Below are 14405 nucleotides of genomic sequence, written 5' to 3' on the forward strand. Positions count from 1 at the left end.
AAATAAAAATAAAAAGTTACAGAAAATTGTTTTTAATACATAAATATATGAATTCATGTAACATGAAATATTAGCAGACATGACGATACCTTATAGTAACAATACTAACAGTGTTTTTGTTAACTTAGCATATTTATAAAAAACAAACAAACACTAGAATGTTGCCCCACGGCGATTCCAGACGAATCTGGAACAGATTTGAACATAAACTCTAGTAATCATATTGCTCATTAGCTGTAATCTTAACTTTTGCAATATGAGGTTACATTTAAATTCTAATTTCCTGAGGTCAAATTTCTAATTTCCTGAAAAAAATCTACAGCAACAAACAGCTGGACGTGTGATATTTGCGTTGACAGAAAACTAGTTTAGGAAAGTTGGCTTATTCAAAGTAAATGTCTGAATTAATTTTTCTTTTTAAAAAACGAAAAAAAAATCTGTCACTAAATTTACTGAAGAACGTTACTTTTAGCGAAGTGGAAGTTCAGAACAAACTACTAAACTTGTAAACACGTCACGTGTCCACATTTAAACACACTACTGAAGTGAGAAAAAGGAACAGAGTGAAGCCTTAAATGATTTAAGTTTACCAACTTTCCACATACAACAGTTGAATACCTAAAGAGTTTCGTGTCTTTAACGAGCTGAAGTACTTTTGGAAAAAAAATAATTTAAAAAAATGTAATTATCGTATTATTTAAATGTTGGTACTCCTCTGACCACTAGGGGGAGCCACAACGAACATATGAGCTCAGCAGAAGCAAAACAAGCCTTAGATTTGCGTTATCTGCTGACTTAATGAAGGTTCAGAAATGTACAGACCGAAATTATTACAACTTTAGCCCTGAAGGCGTTTGTTTATCTAATTAAAACATCAGTCATCATCAAGGACCTATCAGTGATCAGGACTGTGACATCGGTGTGAAATTGTGTATGAATAAATGAACCATTGTTGAACATCTGTCATCATAGTTTAATGCAAAAAGGATAAAGAGGCTACAAACCTTTTTATTTCTAATTAAGTATCTTTAATTAACGTTTCTATTTAAAACAGTGTATTTTATTATATGATACAGTAAAAAACTGGATTTTGTTTTTTTTAATCCAGCACCAACTGTGTATTCATGCGGGTATTGTTTTTTTTGTCATTCCTTCAAATGTTAAATTGTGTAGTGTGATAAAATGTGTTGTCTGAATGAGAACGAGGCACATAAGCTTTTCATTCGTTCAGAAGAGTCCAGGATTTTTCCAATTAAAAAGAAAACTACAGTTCAGTCGCAGGACCCCATTCGATGTCGTCCGCTTCCTCCTCGTCATCATCGGAGCTGTCGCTGCCTCGGATCTGCGTGCGTCTGAACTGGATGGCTTCCTGGTGATGTGCCAGTCTGTCAGAGGGCAGCACAGATGGTTGAAGGTTAGAACTCGCCCCGACTGGACTTTAGAGAACCAAAGATGTCAAACAGAACAGAGCACTCACACGATGAACTGAGGAGCTTTCCTTTCTGCGGGCTCTGCCTGTGTGTCTGCAGAACGAGTCTGCAGCAGGAGCGAGTTCAAGACGGAAGAAAATACAAAAAAACCCACCATGCAGTTGTATTTAGTTGTCATTTTTATAAAATTCCACTTAAATGACATACTTCTCTAGTTACCTGTTGTAGTTTCTCCTCGATGGCGGCCAGGCTGGCATGTTGCGGGCTCTCGGGCCTCTCGGCGTACCGTAGCGACGGGTCAGGGGCTATAAAGTCGGGGGGTCCTTCTGATGGAGTGGTGGGCGGTATCACATCCAGAGCACTAAAATCTGAGTCCGTAAAGCTGCGATGAGCCAGCTCCTCTTCCTCCTCCTCGGCATCAGAGTGAGCCGGGCTGTAACTCTCCCGCCGGGGTGCCCTGGGCTCGGGTACGTGCATGAGCGGCGGGATTTCCCTGTGCACTGAATCCAGCGGTGGGCTGCGGCGCCCGGACGCAGGCTCAGAAGATCGCGCTAAAGCGGCTCCGGCCATCCTGGGGCCTCTGCTGGGATTTGGAGCGTTGTGACCAGGAAAAGCCTCCTCCAGGTCCTCGTTGTCGGTGTAGGCCTCGCCGTCGGTGAAAGCCTCGCCGTCGGTGTCCTCCAGGTCGCTGGCGGCGCTGAGGTAGTCTGACTGGGTCTGGTCCAGAGCATCCAAGTCCTGTTCCCCACCGGTCTCCAACTGGAAGAGAAAAGAGCATTTCAGTTGAATCAACACATAAAAAAAAGAGTGACGCGTCACACGAGCACAGCTTTGACCTCACAACCATCCTACAGTCCTCAATAAAAGCCTTGATTGGTCATCAGTGTGTCAGGAAGAACTGGGGGTCGTACCGTCACTTCGGACACCCACACCGGTTTGGTCTGCTGGTGGCGGATCTTATCTTTCAGACTCTCGTACCAAGCGTGCGAGCCGGGCTGCAAGTCGATGCGTGCTGGAACGAAGTCGAAGGGAAAACGTCAGGAGCTGCTTCAAACTGAACAACAAGGCCCGGCCCTGCTTCAAAGAGGTCTTTTTAAAAGAGTTCTGGTTCTGTCGCGTGTACCAGAGAAGAGGTGGCTGCAGTGTTTCCTCAGTTTGAGCGCTTGTGAGTACAGGCGCCTGGAGCTCTTGCTGGAGTTGGGGCTGTAGCGCTGTCTCATGGCCTTGACGTCCTTACGGCTGTGAGGGTCCAAGAACAGAACCATGGGGTGGTACTGGATGTAGTTCAGCCTCTCCACTGCAGTGGGCGTGATGTCCAGCAGAGGGTGCTTGTCCTGGGAGACAGCATGACCTCAGCGTTAGAGGAGGCGGAACTAAAGAGACAGGACGGCAGCTCCGACTGTTGTTCACCTTCTCTGCGATCCTCCTCACGGTGTCCAGTTTAATGACCGTGGAGCTGCTGTCTGCTCCGCTGCGTGGAACCATCTCTGCGTTCAAAGACAGCTCGCGTGAGGGGGGGAAGGCTGCGGAAGCGATGTGAGCTCATTGAAGGAGAGCAGAAACTGACCTGCCGCTTCGTACTCGTCGGGCATCTCTCTGGCCAGTTTCTCCATGGCGATGTCATTGAGAGGACCCATGATGACGATGGGCCGCTTGAAATTAGCTGCAGACGTGCACGGTGGAGGGTTATGAGAGGGCGGTTTTTGTTGCAGAGATCGCGAGGTTCAGAAACCCACCTTCTCGGAGCAGGACCCTCTCGTAGGCTGGGAATTTGCCCTGGATGGTGAGCTGCAGCAGGTCGTCGCGAGACCTGCGCACGTACTTTTCGTTCTTCTTGTTCCCTCTGAGGCCCCGTAGCTTCCAGAACTCGGCTCTCGGCCCCGACACCTGCCTCTCCCCGCTCCCCCTCTGTGTCTGCTCTAACCTGGCGAAGGTTTCAGCCCTGCGGAGGAGGAAACGGATGAAACCAACCCACCTGACTCTTGGTGACAGTTTTGAAAATGCAGCTTTCGGCTCCTGACCTGGTCTGGTTGGGGATGATGCCCTTGTCCATCTCGTGCAGGTCGTTCCCCATGCGGACGGCCAGCCAGTTACCCAGCTTCCCGCGGTGCATGGTGTCCACCACCCTGAACACCTCTCCTCTGGTGAAGCTCAGGCCGATGGGGCTGTCGGCATCGTGGTCAAAGTGGGTGCGGATGTAGAAGTTATCGGCCAGGTTGGACTTTATGATCTTCTTATAAACTGAGGAGAGGCGAAGGTTAGGCCTGAGCCCAGCTTTCAGGGTTAATCCTCGTCGTTATTCCATCTTATAGACTCACTGTCCATCTTGTGCTGAGTCCTGATCTGAACCTGCTCCCCCTTTTTGACGTTCAGGAGGAAGTTGGCGGCCTCCTCTCTCGTGAAATGACCAAAATCTACGTTATTTACCTGAGGGAAGAACGAGTACGTAATGAGACTCCCCCCATTGACGTTTCACGGATTTCATCCCGAATCCGTCTCACCTGCATGATCTGGTCTCCCTCTTTCATCCCCTGATCGTACGCCGGACTGTTTGGCTGGACCCCCCCGACAAATATACCCACGTCGTTTCCTCCCACCAGCCTCAGGCCGACGCTGCCCTCCTTCACAAACGACACGGTGTGCACGTCTGAGCTGTACCTGAGGAGAAAGAGACGGTGGCCATCAGCTCTGGGGAGGGGGGGGGGGGGGTCACCTCAGACAGGTTCATCTGACTCACCCTGGATTAGCTGATGGGTAAGAGTCTGGGGGCAGGGAGTAGATGGGCTCCTCTGCAGGTTTGGCTGGAAGAAGACACAGAAAAACAAGGATCACAATGAAACAAGTGACCCACAAAGGATCTAGCAACTAAATTCCTGAGTCAGGCAATGAAAGGCCTTTACAGTAGACAGGTGGGTTGCTCTTCACCGAAATCCCAGAGCGACCCGCTCCCATAGCAACGCGCGGGGCACTGTAATTACACATTAGGTCACATTTATTAACCCTGTCACATGCTACTGTCAGAGAGGGGGACTGAGGCCGTACCTGCGGTGGTTCTCCTCACGCTCAGAACTCCCAGACCTCCTGAGAGGTGCCAGCTGGTCCGAGTCGGAAGAATCTGGAGGAGACGGGGTCAGACTAGGGTCAGAATTCAGAAACAGAAGGAGCACGAGCGCGAGGCAGCGGCGGAGACTGACCGTCGGGAGGTGGCGGTCTCACGGGAGACGGGGCTCGACGTGGCGGCTGGGGCTTGGCTTCAACCGGTAGGGGTTTGACCTCAGGCAGGACTCTGAGAGGAACGTGGACGTGGTGAGACACAAAACAACCACAAGACCTTTGTAATGTTGTACCAGTCTGAGATGGTTCGTGCTACGTCACCATGGCAACGTGGAAGGAACCCTGGTGATGTGAAGCATTCAGGTCCTTTCAGAGTCTGACCTCTGACCTCTCACCTGTATCTGGTTGTGGCTTTTCTGGAGTCGGTGCTCTCGGTGGAGCTCCTGCGGGGAACGGACGCGTAGCTGGCCCCCGAGTCCGACTCGGAACGAACTGAGAGGATGAAAAAAGAAAAAGAGGGAAATCAACCCATCAAACCGCAGCTCAGAATCCCTTTGGCAGCATCTGCGGTGATCTCGCTCACCTTTCTGAGGGGGGGCGCCAGCGGCGACGCCATCGGCGCTCCATCGCGGAGGCTCCACGGCGACCTCCGGCAGCACTCTGCAAGAGAAGAGAGGGAGGTGGGAGTGAGGGAGGAGGACAACACATCTCAGTTACGTCTGGAGAGGGGAGGGGTCCGTGGCTATATGATGATCATGGATGACAGTGAATATTCACCTTAGCGTCTCTGAGGGAAGCTCTCGCGCTGTAATCGAACAAAATTAACAACGGAGCAGCAAAAGTTGTGCCACTTTTCTTTTTTCTTTTGTTAGCTCGTGTTTGCTGATCATTTTGGACACGTTCGTACAGACAGACAGATCGGAGAGAGCAGATCCATAAAAAATAAGGATCTGCTGACAGATGTCTGCGTGGACAACTGTCGCAGGTGCAATCAACACTTGGCCACATACAGCAGAGGGACGGGTTCGTTGGAATTTACTTTTATTTCATTCGATAGCACAAACATCATCACCTTGTACACAGTCAAAATCAGAATTCAGACAAATCAAAAAGGAGCTTATTAATGAAAAAGAACCACAAGACAGTGAAGAGCTGAGGTCAGTTAAAACAGGTGATTAACAGTAACGCGTGTACAGTCTCGCTTGCCCCGGCCGTCACATCCGGTTGGGTGTTCGGGGAGGGGGTGGGGGTGGGTCTGGGCAGACCTTCATCTGTACCTGTATCTGCTGAGGGGGTCCTGGCTGTAGCTGGTGCTGTGCCTCTGAACAGACACCGGGTTCTCGTCTGACTCCGACTCAGAGTCTGAGGACGGAAACAAAAAGAGACCAAAGAAAAGAGATAAAATAACAAGTCCAAGCACATGAACAGTAAATGTCCCACGCGAGCACGCACAGACCTGGAGGCGGGACTCTGACGGGAGAGTTGACCCTCCTCGGTGGGTCGGAACGCACGGTGATGGGGGAGTTCTTCATTCCGGCCTGGGGCAGATCAGGCAGAACCCTGTGGGGGGGGAGGGATTTGACAGTTCTGATGTTTCTGGTGAAACGACCAGCAGCCGGAGGCGGGTTGATCCGCTCCCTTACTTGTATCTGCTGTCTGCGTGGGGTGGGGGGGTGACACTGCGGTCGGAATCCGACTCCGACACCGGCTTGCGAGGTCGCGAGGCGGAGGAGGTGGGTCGCGACGTGGACCAGGTGGGGACTACAGGTGAGGACCGAGGGTTTGGCAGCGTGGACACGCCGGACAGAGACCTGGAAAAGAGTTCCAAAGCAACTTCTCAGCACCTTCCAAGCAACCTGGAAGTCCACATGGAAAACATCTGTTTAGGCTGTTTCCACATAACTGGATTTCCTGGTCAATTCCAGCCCTGTAGATTCCCATCAGGGATCTATATGATGAAGGGTTTACAGTGTGCTTTGGGACTGACTTGTATTTGCTGGAGTGATCCCTCACATCTGGACTGGGTCTCCTGACGGGTGCCGGGGAGGCGCTGCGGTCGGACTCGGACTCAGACGGAGCTAAATGATCAATAAGTAACAGAAGCAAACATTATTCCGCCTGTTTCCACTGGCTCAGCGCTGTTGCACCAGCCCTAACAGCAGCTTGTCATCGTTGCAGGACTTTACCTTGCAAACAGGTATTTAGACTGCAGCTTTTTCTTTGCTTACATCTTGGAGTGTTTACATGGGGGGAAGCAGGCAAATCTTCCCCATATATTTGCAGATGGAGGTACATGTTTACTGAAAGGCTGCAGCAGCTAGCTACTGAGGGAGAACTCATCCACAGGCTGCCTGACCTGGAACTGGTGGGTTTTCTAATTTGTAGCTTTTACCCCCAAATGTATTGTGTATTCTGCCTTTCAGCTATTAATATAAGAGTAAATCCACACATTTTGTCTTCACTTATAGCTCGATAAACTGATTATGCCGGCCCAAACTTTAGCCATTACTGTCATAATATAACGGTGCACGTGAGGCGAGAGGCAGGACTAACGTCTGCGAGGTGCGTAGGTTCTGGGGGGAGGTCGGCTCAGCGTGGAGCGCACTGGTGAGGAATCCCGAGACTTGGCTGGAGGAGGTTCGGCTCTTGTTCTGGGTTCAAAAGGGAAAAGCAAGAATCAGAAATGCAGGGATTTGAATGGCTTTGCTGCTACCAGCAGCGTACCTGCGCGTGCGTTTCTCTCTGTGGGGTGGCCGGGACGTCCTCTGAGGCGGGACGTCCTCGTCAATGTCAGAAATTTCTGGAGGAGGCAGAAAGCGAAACTGAAACCAGTCCTCCACCAGTTCCCCCGACACCCCCCCTCCCGGCCCCGCCCTCTCGTCTAATCCTCACCCTCTAGTTCGGAGCTGCTGTCGCGGCGGTGGTCCTCCTCGCTGTTGGGGGCGCTGTCCGCCACCTCTGGGATGCTGACCAGGAACTTGCGGTCGTCCCTGAGGACCATCATGGTCAGCTTGCCCCGGCTCTTTTCCACCAGATGTTTGGTCTCCAGCAGGGAGAGGTTCTCCGTCGTCATGCCATTGATCTGAGGGACGGCGACAAATCATTTAATAATGAAATGAATTAACCCGAGCAGATAAACCGTAAATCTTCCCCCCAGTCGCTAACATTCACCTTCAGAATCAGGTCTCCTTCCTGCAGAGTTCCCTCCTTGGCAGCCAGCCCAGTTTCCGTCATGTGCTTGATGAAGATCTGGCTGCCCAGCTTCAGTCCGTACTCTGGAGAAGGAAAACCTGGGTCAGAATTCCTGCTCCTGCCCCTCCTCGCATCACACCTCTCCCTCCCCAACTCTCACCATCAGTGATCCTCTTTTTCCTCAGTGTGGTTCTGATGGGCTGATGGGAGGCCTCCTGATGGGGCAGCCTCTTGTACCCCGACGACATCAACGGCAGCGTGTTTCCGTGCCCGTTGCGGTCCGGCGTGTTGCTGCGGGCGCGGGGACGGTAGCTGGGGCCGTCCCGGTTGTCGCTGTTGTCGGAGTAGTGCCGCGTTCGTCTGGGCGGGTCCTGGTCCAGCAGGTTGGAGTGGGAGGCGGCTCGAGTCGGCCTGGTGGTCGCCGGGATCTGGATCTTTCGAGGGCGTTTCACAGTCTGCAGAGGGAAGGAGGGAACGCTCAGACGGCAGCGACGGCACCCGGGTTCAAACCCGGCGTCTCCCCGGTACTCACCACGTTAGCGGTTTTGCCGCAGGTCTTAAGGATCTGAATGGTGTAGTTGGAGTAAACGTTCTCCATGGAGACGCCGTTGACCATCACAATCTGGTCTTTGGTGCTGGAGGACAAACAACAACACGTGGGACGGATTCATATTTAGGGCGGAAATTAAAGACGGCAACGTTTCCAGGGGTCCCGAAGCCCACGTGGGGGGGAGTCTGTCCACGTGTGTTCAGACCCCTTCAGATTCTGGTCCCAGGCTCGGTTGCACAGCATCGGCACTGTGGGTGTGGTTTTAGTGTGGTGAGGCGCTGCTACACTGTTGATCCTTGCACCTGGTGCGTGATCCATTTTTACAACCCACTCCAGGCCGAATGCACGTGTCGTGGAGCATCAAAATAAAGCCGTAAATATCGATCAGGAATGACTTCACTGACTTACAAGAGCCGTCCCATGGCGGGTCCATTTGGCAACACGTCCGACACCACCAGCGTCGTGTCTCCGTTGTCTGGGTTGGGCTTGTCTTTCCCTCCTGATATGGCAAAGCCAAACCCGTATTTGGGGTCCTGCAATTAGAGGAACACGACGGGGGTGAAATCAGGGCGTGCGGAGGTGACGAGTCAGCGGGCGCGAGGTGAGCGCGTGTGGGAGATCCAGTACAGAGATAGAGGCAGAAGGAGCACATTCCTCCATCTGAGCTGGGACCGTGCACAGACCCAAGGGCGTGTCGCTGTAAATTCCTGCTGGATTCTCGGCTGCGTAACCGAAGCCCTGGAACTTCGTTATCAAGAAGAGAACCTGGCCCCCGTTCTCATCTGGGCCCCCGAGCGTGGACCGAACCCATTGGCGGGATCTTCACCCCTCGTGCTCCTTCAACATCCACGCCCGTTTCAAAGCAAACACACTCGGAGTCTCCTGAGCAAACACTGACCTTACTTAGCGTTATCGTGTGTTGCTCCCATATCGTCAGCTCCTCCATGTTGGCTCTCTGCAAAAGGCAGAAACAAATAATTCAGAAGCGTAAACGAGTGATCGGTGCTAATAAATAATCACGGCCATTACAGCTGAGCCCGAGCTGCCCGGACGAGCTGGTGCACGACTCAGACTGATCTCAGCATGTTTCTACTGGTCTGAATCCTGCCTGACAGGTATGGAGGAGGGGCTACTGCATGTGTGGAGGCTCCTTAGTGCATGTAGTATTTACAGTGTAAAACACCCTGTACATTACACACACACACACACACACACAACACACACACACACACACACACACACACACACACACACACACACACACACACACACACACACACACACTAATAATCATAGCTGACAGCTGTAAATTGACAGCATAAATGATATTCTGCATTAAAAATGATATTTCAGTATCCAAACAACAACAGATTAACATGCGAGTCGTGGCCGACACACACGCTCGGACACAGCAGTTCTGCGTCTGGATCTGTAGACGGCGGCACAGCTCCGGCCTTCAGGCTGGAGGAGCTGCGGAACAAGTTCGTTATCACAATATTCCGACCGAACGCTTCCTCTCGCAGAACGGCGATTTTATCTCAGCTACTGGACCCCGAAAGCAGCCGAGTAAACCCGCTGCTGAAGATCTGGAAGCTTCCGAGCCGCAGGGAAGGTTATGCAGCAACCCAAGGCAAGCGCACGGCGCGACACTGTTATCATGGATAAACAGGGAGAATCCAGAGCGGCCTCACATCATACTTTGGTGAGGAGAAGGAACGAGTAGAGCCAGCTACGCTAGTCAGAGGCGTAGAGGCGCTGTCGATGGACGGTGATGAAGAGCCTGGAGTTTGCTCAAGTGCACATGCCAGCGAGGAGCGCGCGTCCAAATGCTACATCAACAACCAGAAGAGCTTAGAAGACAGACAACATTTTTCTGATCACGTGTATCAGAGTTTCAGTCTCCAAGGAGAAGTCAGGGAAATATCACTTTCATTGACTCCTCTACTATGATCAGGACGGCTGAACTGGCAGTCGTGGAAATCTATTTAGAATTCCTCTTCAACGGAGGGCCGTCTCTGTTGAAATCTGATGTTTAACATTTCAAATTCTCCGTCAAGTAGAAGAAGAAGAGTCATAAATTGCAGCTAAACACTGGCCCAAATGGCTTTGTGACCAAACTTTGCCACAAAAATGCCAGGCTGGCTGTTTCCTCGAGGCGCACACACAGGTGCACTCTGGGTCACCTGTGGACAGTGGATCGTTTGTCCGAGCAGGTTAATCATAAACATGATGGTTTGAAACAGAAAGCACCGTAACTGAGCCGAGTAGATTTGGTGACACCTGAAGTTGTTTTTCTCAAGTCTCAAAAAAGAAAGCTGGAGAAAAAGAACAGCTGAGGAGTAAACAAGAAGGTGAAATGGCGTCTTTTCACCACAGATATGATTATCAGAGGAGTTGAAAAACAGCGAAACGTCCAGTCCAGAGCTGTGGCACCTCAGACACACCTGTGGGTTTCATCAGAGAGCAAACCGACACTGGTTTACTTCCTTTGTTCTGCTTTAGCGGCTACGCTTCCGCTCCTTTCACATGACACTAGCATAGGAAGACTTGTGCTTTGTTTTCCTCTGTCTCCACTTACCACTCGGTCTTTAAACCTCACTTCCATTCCCCACGGGGCTCTGTGAGCTGAGCAGCACACCTGTGGCCTTAGACGCTCAGCAAACAGCCTGTTGTTTTTTTCCAATCCGCTCGATACAAAGTAACAATAAATCAATCGGATCCGTCACGGTTGTCCAACTCCAGCTCCGTCCTCCTCAGAGCTCCGCATGGATGCTGGAAACCTGATCTCCTGCTGCTCAGAATCTCCTTAAACTCTCTTAGTTTCTTCCTTGATGGGGACGAACGGAGAAGCAAAGCCCCGAAGAGACACTTCACCTGGAGCACTCCTCCCCCACTGTCACGGTTTCTATGGCCCTTCAGTAAAAGTGGATTTAAGGTGGAGCGGCGCTGCAGGAACTGCACGCAAATGTCGGAAGATCTGTGCATCTTTAACACGAAGGTACAAAGTTCTGTCGTGGATTAACTGCAACAGCGCTGATTACTATTAAAACTATGGCTTTAAGGCCAAATAGATAACCAGGAAAGTCCAACAAAAATGCAGTTTATGAAATCAAGGAGCTTAAATCAATCAATTAATATGAATACAAGAGGTTAGATCAAAGAATTAGTCAATTGCTGCCTGAAAACAACGATGTTTTAAATAAAGCAGCCTGGGAAACTTGGAAATCTTGAATGTGCTGCTAATAAAGGTTTCTAAAAAACCTCAGATCTCTGAAAAACTGGACGCGTTGGGCTGAAACCCCCTATGATGAGAGACTGTGAGGCTCTGTGCTGAGGGAGCAGCAGAGAGAGTGACCCAGGCCGGTCCAGGGTGTTGCTACAGCGTTTCCACTTACGGGCACCACCAGCAGCGGCGGTGGAGGCTCCGAGGGCAGAGAGCCAAAGTGCTTCAGCAGCTTCATCCTCTGCTTCAGATTCATGGTGACGTTGAGGAAAAAATTATTAAAAAAAACAGGGAAAAAGTTTTAAACAGAACTCTGATTTCTGCTGACGAAGGTGGACGACAAAAACCCACAAGAAAAAGGTCGAACGCAGATAATCTAACTTAAAATAAACAAGCAACGTGGGGGGAAAAGTCCTCTCATGCGTCCATCGGTCCTGTTTTTCCCTGTGGTTTGGGATCATAAAGTCAGGTCCACTTGCTCCCACCGTCACTGGTGTGTGTGTGTGTTTCAGTGAGGTGGTGGTGTTTCCCACAGGGCAGCAGCAGGTCTCCTCCAGGCTAAGTTTCTGTCTACTGGGTGCTATGGTTACTGTGGGGAATGAGAGCACTGGGCTGTTAATAATTGAAGGGCTGTTTGCTTCGCTGCAGGTCTGCTCGCTCCCAGTAAAGTTTCCTGGGTTCCTGCACAAGTAGTTTCCAGAACGCCGCCGCGTAAACATCCGCCACTGGCGTGCACGACGTACGGCCGCGCTCACTGGTCCCACAGTGGGGCAGAGATGCTGTATCCCATTACAAATTCTGGCACCCAGCAAGTCTTGATGAAGCTGAATTTTAGGCGTGACCATAATGGAAAACAGATGTCTGATGTGGTTTCTGTGTGGCAGCACAGTCGGTCTGCCCCTGTTGAATTATTAACCGGACTAAAACATCAGAACGACTGACAACCGCTCCCGTCACCAGTGCAAACACAGCTCGAGCATGTTCCCCTGTAGTAGCTGAACAATCACTCATTCATGTGTCAGGACGGACGTGTGCACGTTCCAGCACAGGGTGGCGGAGAGCTCAGAGGCCCAGGTTTGACGCGACACAGAGGTGGAATTCCTTAACGCTGCCCCCTTCCAACAAGCAACTCTTGTAAAGATTAACAGGCGAGACGCTCGTAAAAGCGATATCAGCTCTGAGAGCTGAAGGAGCAACAGTCCAGAGGTTTGCAGAAGCTGCAGGACGGAGCAGAACCCTGGAGCTTCCGCTCTCCGTGGAGCTCCTCGCAACACACAGTCAACGGTGAACTTACACAAGTTCCTCCTCAGATGTGTTTATTTCACCCCCGTTAAGAATTAAACCAAACTGACTGGAAATTGGAATAACAATAGTGCAGCTACCCAGAGGTTAATGAAGCATGTTTCTGAAATCTAATCGTGAATGTCAAAATAATCAGAAGTGGGTGATTTTTTACATGTGGATAATGAGATTATTCCAACCTGTCGCTTTTTTTAAAACTTTAGATGCCGTTTGGCGTCCCTGAGGCTACTACCTGAAATGATAAACATAAAGTTAAATTTATGTTCTTACGCAGAACAATATGTGTTTATTACTAACAACACGTATCCAGAAGGGATGAAAAGATAGAGATAAATAGACAAGAGGTATTTATCATGAAATACAACCGGAAAGACCCTGAAATAAAACCTTTGCTCAGGTTGTGAGAATATCATATCGCCATATAGAGAGAATAACGCAGCTATTTGAGAAATGAAGGGCTGAAACTATGGTGAAACTTTCTGACAGGCAGGTAGAAACTTGTGAGGTGGAACCATGTGGAAGAACCAGTAAGGTAGGAAGCAATAAAGAGAGGGAGGGAGTGGGGGGAGTAGAATAAGCAACTACAACCATCTGAGTAATTCCATCATTAAATGCACAAGAATGTGTTGATAACAAAAGTAATGAACAGAAATGAGACGTGCTCGCCTATAACTCCCACATAACTAATGAAAAACCTAAATAAATACAGCACAAATGGAACCTGTCCTGAACGTTGCAGCTAGCCAGTAAGTTCCATCTATAAATTCTCAAAACTAATACTTTTGTGAGCAGCTAACACCCCAGCATTTTAAACAAAGACACAATTTCTCTCTTTAAAAACAACCCACTGGAAACATTTCGGCCTCACTTTCTCCCCCATCAGCGCAACAACATGGACAGAACCATCACACTTGGGAACATCAGGAAATGAAGCGAACGCACCTGGAAACTGTGTCCGCCGGCCGGAACTGTTCTTCTGCACTCAGTGGGTTCGACAAACGGTGGGAAATCCAACCAATTATTCTCTTTTGTTTCTCTCGCTTTACTTCGGCTTATATGGAACTTGGGAAGACTCTCCTAAATCTTCCTGAGTACAGGTGTGAAGGCGTGGCCAAATACAGGTGAGTTTCATAGCGTCATCGCGCTGGTGTTGCAATAACCGGAAGTTGGTCCTCTTTCTTAAAGGATCCGCCTCGTTTTTGGACAACCCCCCCCCCCCCCAAAAAAAAGCATTTTTGTTGAACACACACATGATCCTGCTGTTTTTTGGATTAGATTTTATGTTTTGGGTTATTTTAAAGGACCAATTCATGATTCGTACGGGTGAAACAGTTTTAGCAAATAGTTTATTTAAATTTGTTCTTATTTTAACGTCCCTCTATTATTTTGACCGGAAATGTAAATATTAGCTTTACACATTATTAAAAGGTGGTGCATATATACTGGAATGTAATCAAATTATTTATCTTTAATTGAGTCAGCGGGATAAGGTAATAAAGATGTTTTTATTTTATTTTCAAAGAATATATCAGCTAAGCCTGCTGTCAGCTTTCAGTCCCTCTGAAACATGACGATACAGCTGCAGATGAATGGCTGACAGGTGGATTAAGTGACTAATGTCACTGCTGAGATGACTCATATGAGAATAATCAGA

The 14405-nt window shown here is 49.6% G+C and overlaps 1 protein-coding gene across 5 annotated transcripts; it reads right to left on the bottom strand.

The window, feature by feature from the left end:
* Positions 1-959: 959 nt before the first annotated feature.
* Positions 960-13877, bottom strand: tjp3 (tight junction protein 3). Of its 5 annotated transcripts, XM_057039024.1 has the most exons (31): positions 13694-13864; positions 12931-12983; positions 9125-9181; positions 8635-8759; positions 8209-8311; positions 7837-8131; positions 7656-7759; positions 7377-7566; positions 7209-7284; positions 7038-7135; positions 6472-6562; positions 6128-6295; positions 5941-6044; positions 5762-5846; positions 5068-5144; positions 4880-4976; positions 4625-4716; positions 4473-4545; positions 4331-4398; positions 4168-4231; positions 3932-4088; positions 3749-3857; positions 3452-3671; positions 3167-3372; positions 2998-3093; positions 2841-2917; positions 2554-2764; positions 2342-2442; positions 1650-2189; positions 1478-1536; positions 960-1385 (listed from the first exon to the last, which is right to left on the bottom strand). In XM_057039024.1, exons 3-31 carry the CDS (start codon positions 9170-9172, stop codon positions 1265-1267), a joined length of 3855 nt encoding a protein of 1284 aa, XP_056895004.1. In that variant the 5' UTR covers positions 9173-9181; positions 12931-12983; positions 13694-13864; the 3' UTR covers positions 960-1264. The 5 variants fall into 5 exon arrangements, with proteins under 5 accessions (XP_056895004.1, XP_056895003.1, XP_056895000.1 ...); XM_057039023.1 differs by lacking the exon at positions 12931-12983 and having other exon boundaries at positions 13694-13877; XM_057039020.1 differs by lacking the exons at positions 12931-12983; positions 13694-13864 and adding an exon at positions 11622-12632.
* Between the last annotated feature and the right edge of the window lie 528 nt (positions 13878-14405).

The sequence above is a fragment of the Takifugu flavidus genome, chromosome 7 (assembly GCF_003711565.1).
Source record: "Takifugu flavidus isolate HTHZ2018 chromosome 7, ASM371156v2, whole genome shotgun sequence".
NCBI lineage: Eukaryota > Metazoa > Chordata > Actinopteri > Tetraodontiformes > Tetraodontidae > Takifugu > Takifugu flavidus.

What these genes read in the sequence shown, in the direction of transcription:
- tjp3 (XM_057039020.1), bottom strand. Translation starts at nt 11,705, where the DNA reads ATGAATCTGAAGCAGAGGATGAAGCTGCTGAAGCACTTTGGCTCTCTG. An exon ending in AGGGAGACCAGATCATGCAG is followed by an intron (nt 3,858 to 3,931) that starts GTGAGACGGATT and finishes TTCTTCCCTCAG; the next exon opens with GTAAATAACGTAGATTTTGG. An exon ending in GACTCAGCACAAGATGGACA is followed by an intron (nt 3,672 to 3,748) that starts GTGAGTCTATAA and finishes GCCTCTCCTCAG; the next exon opens with TTTATAAGAAGATCATAAAG.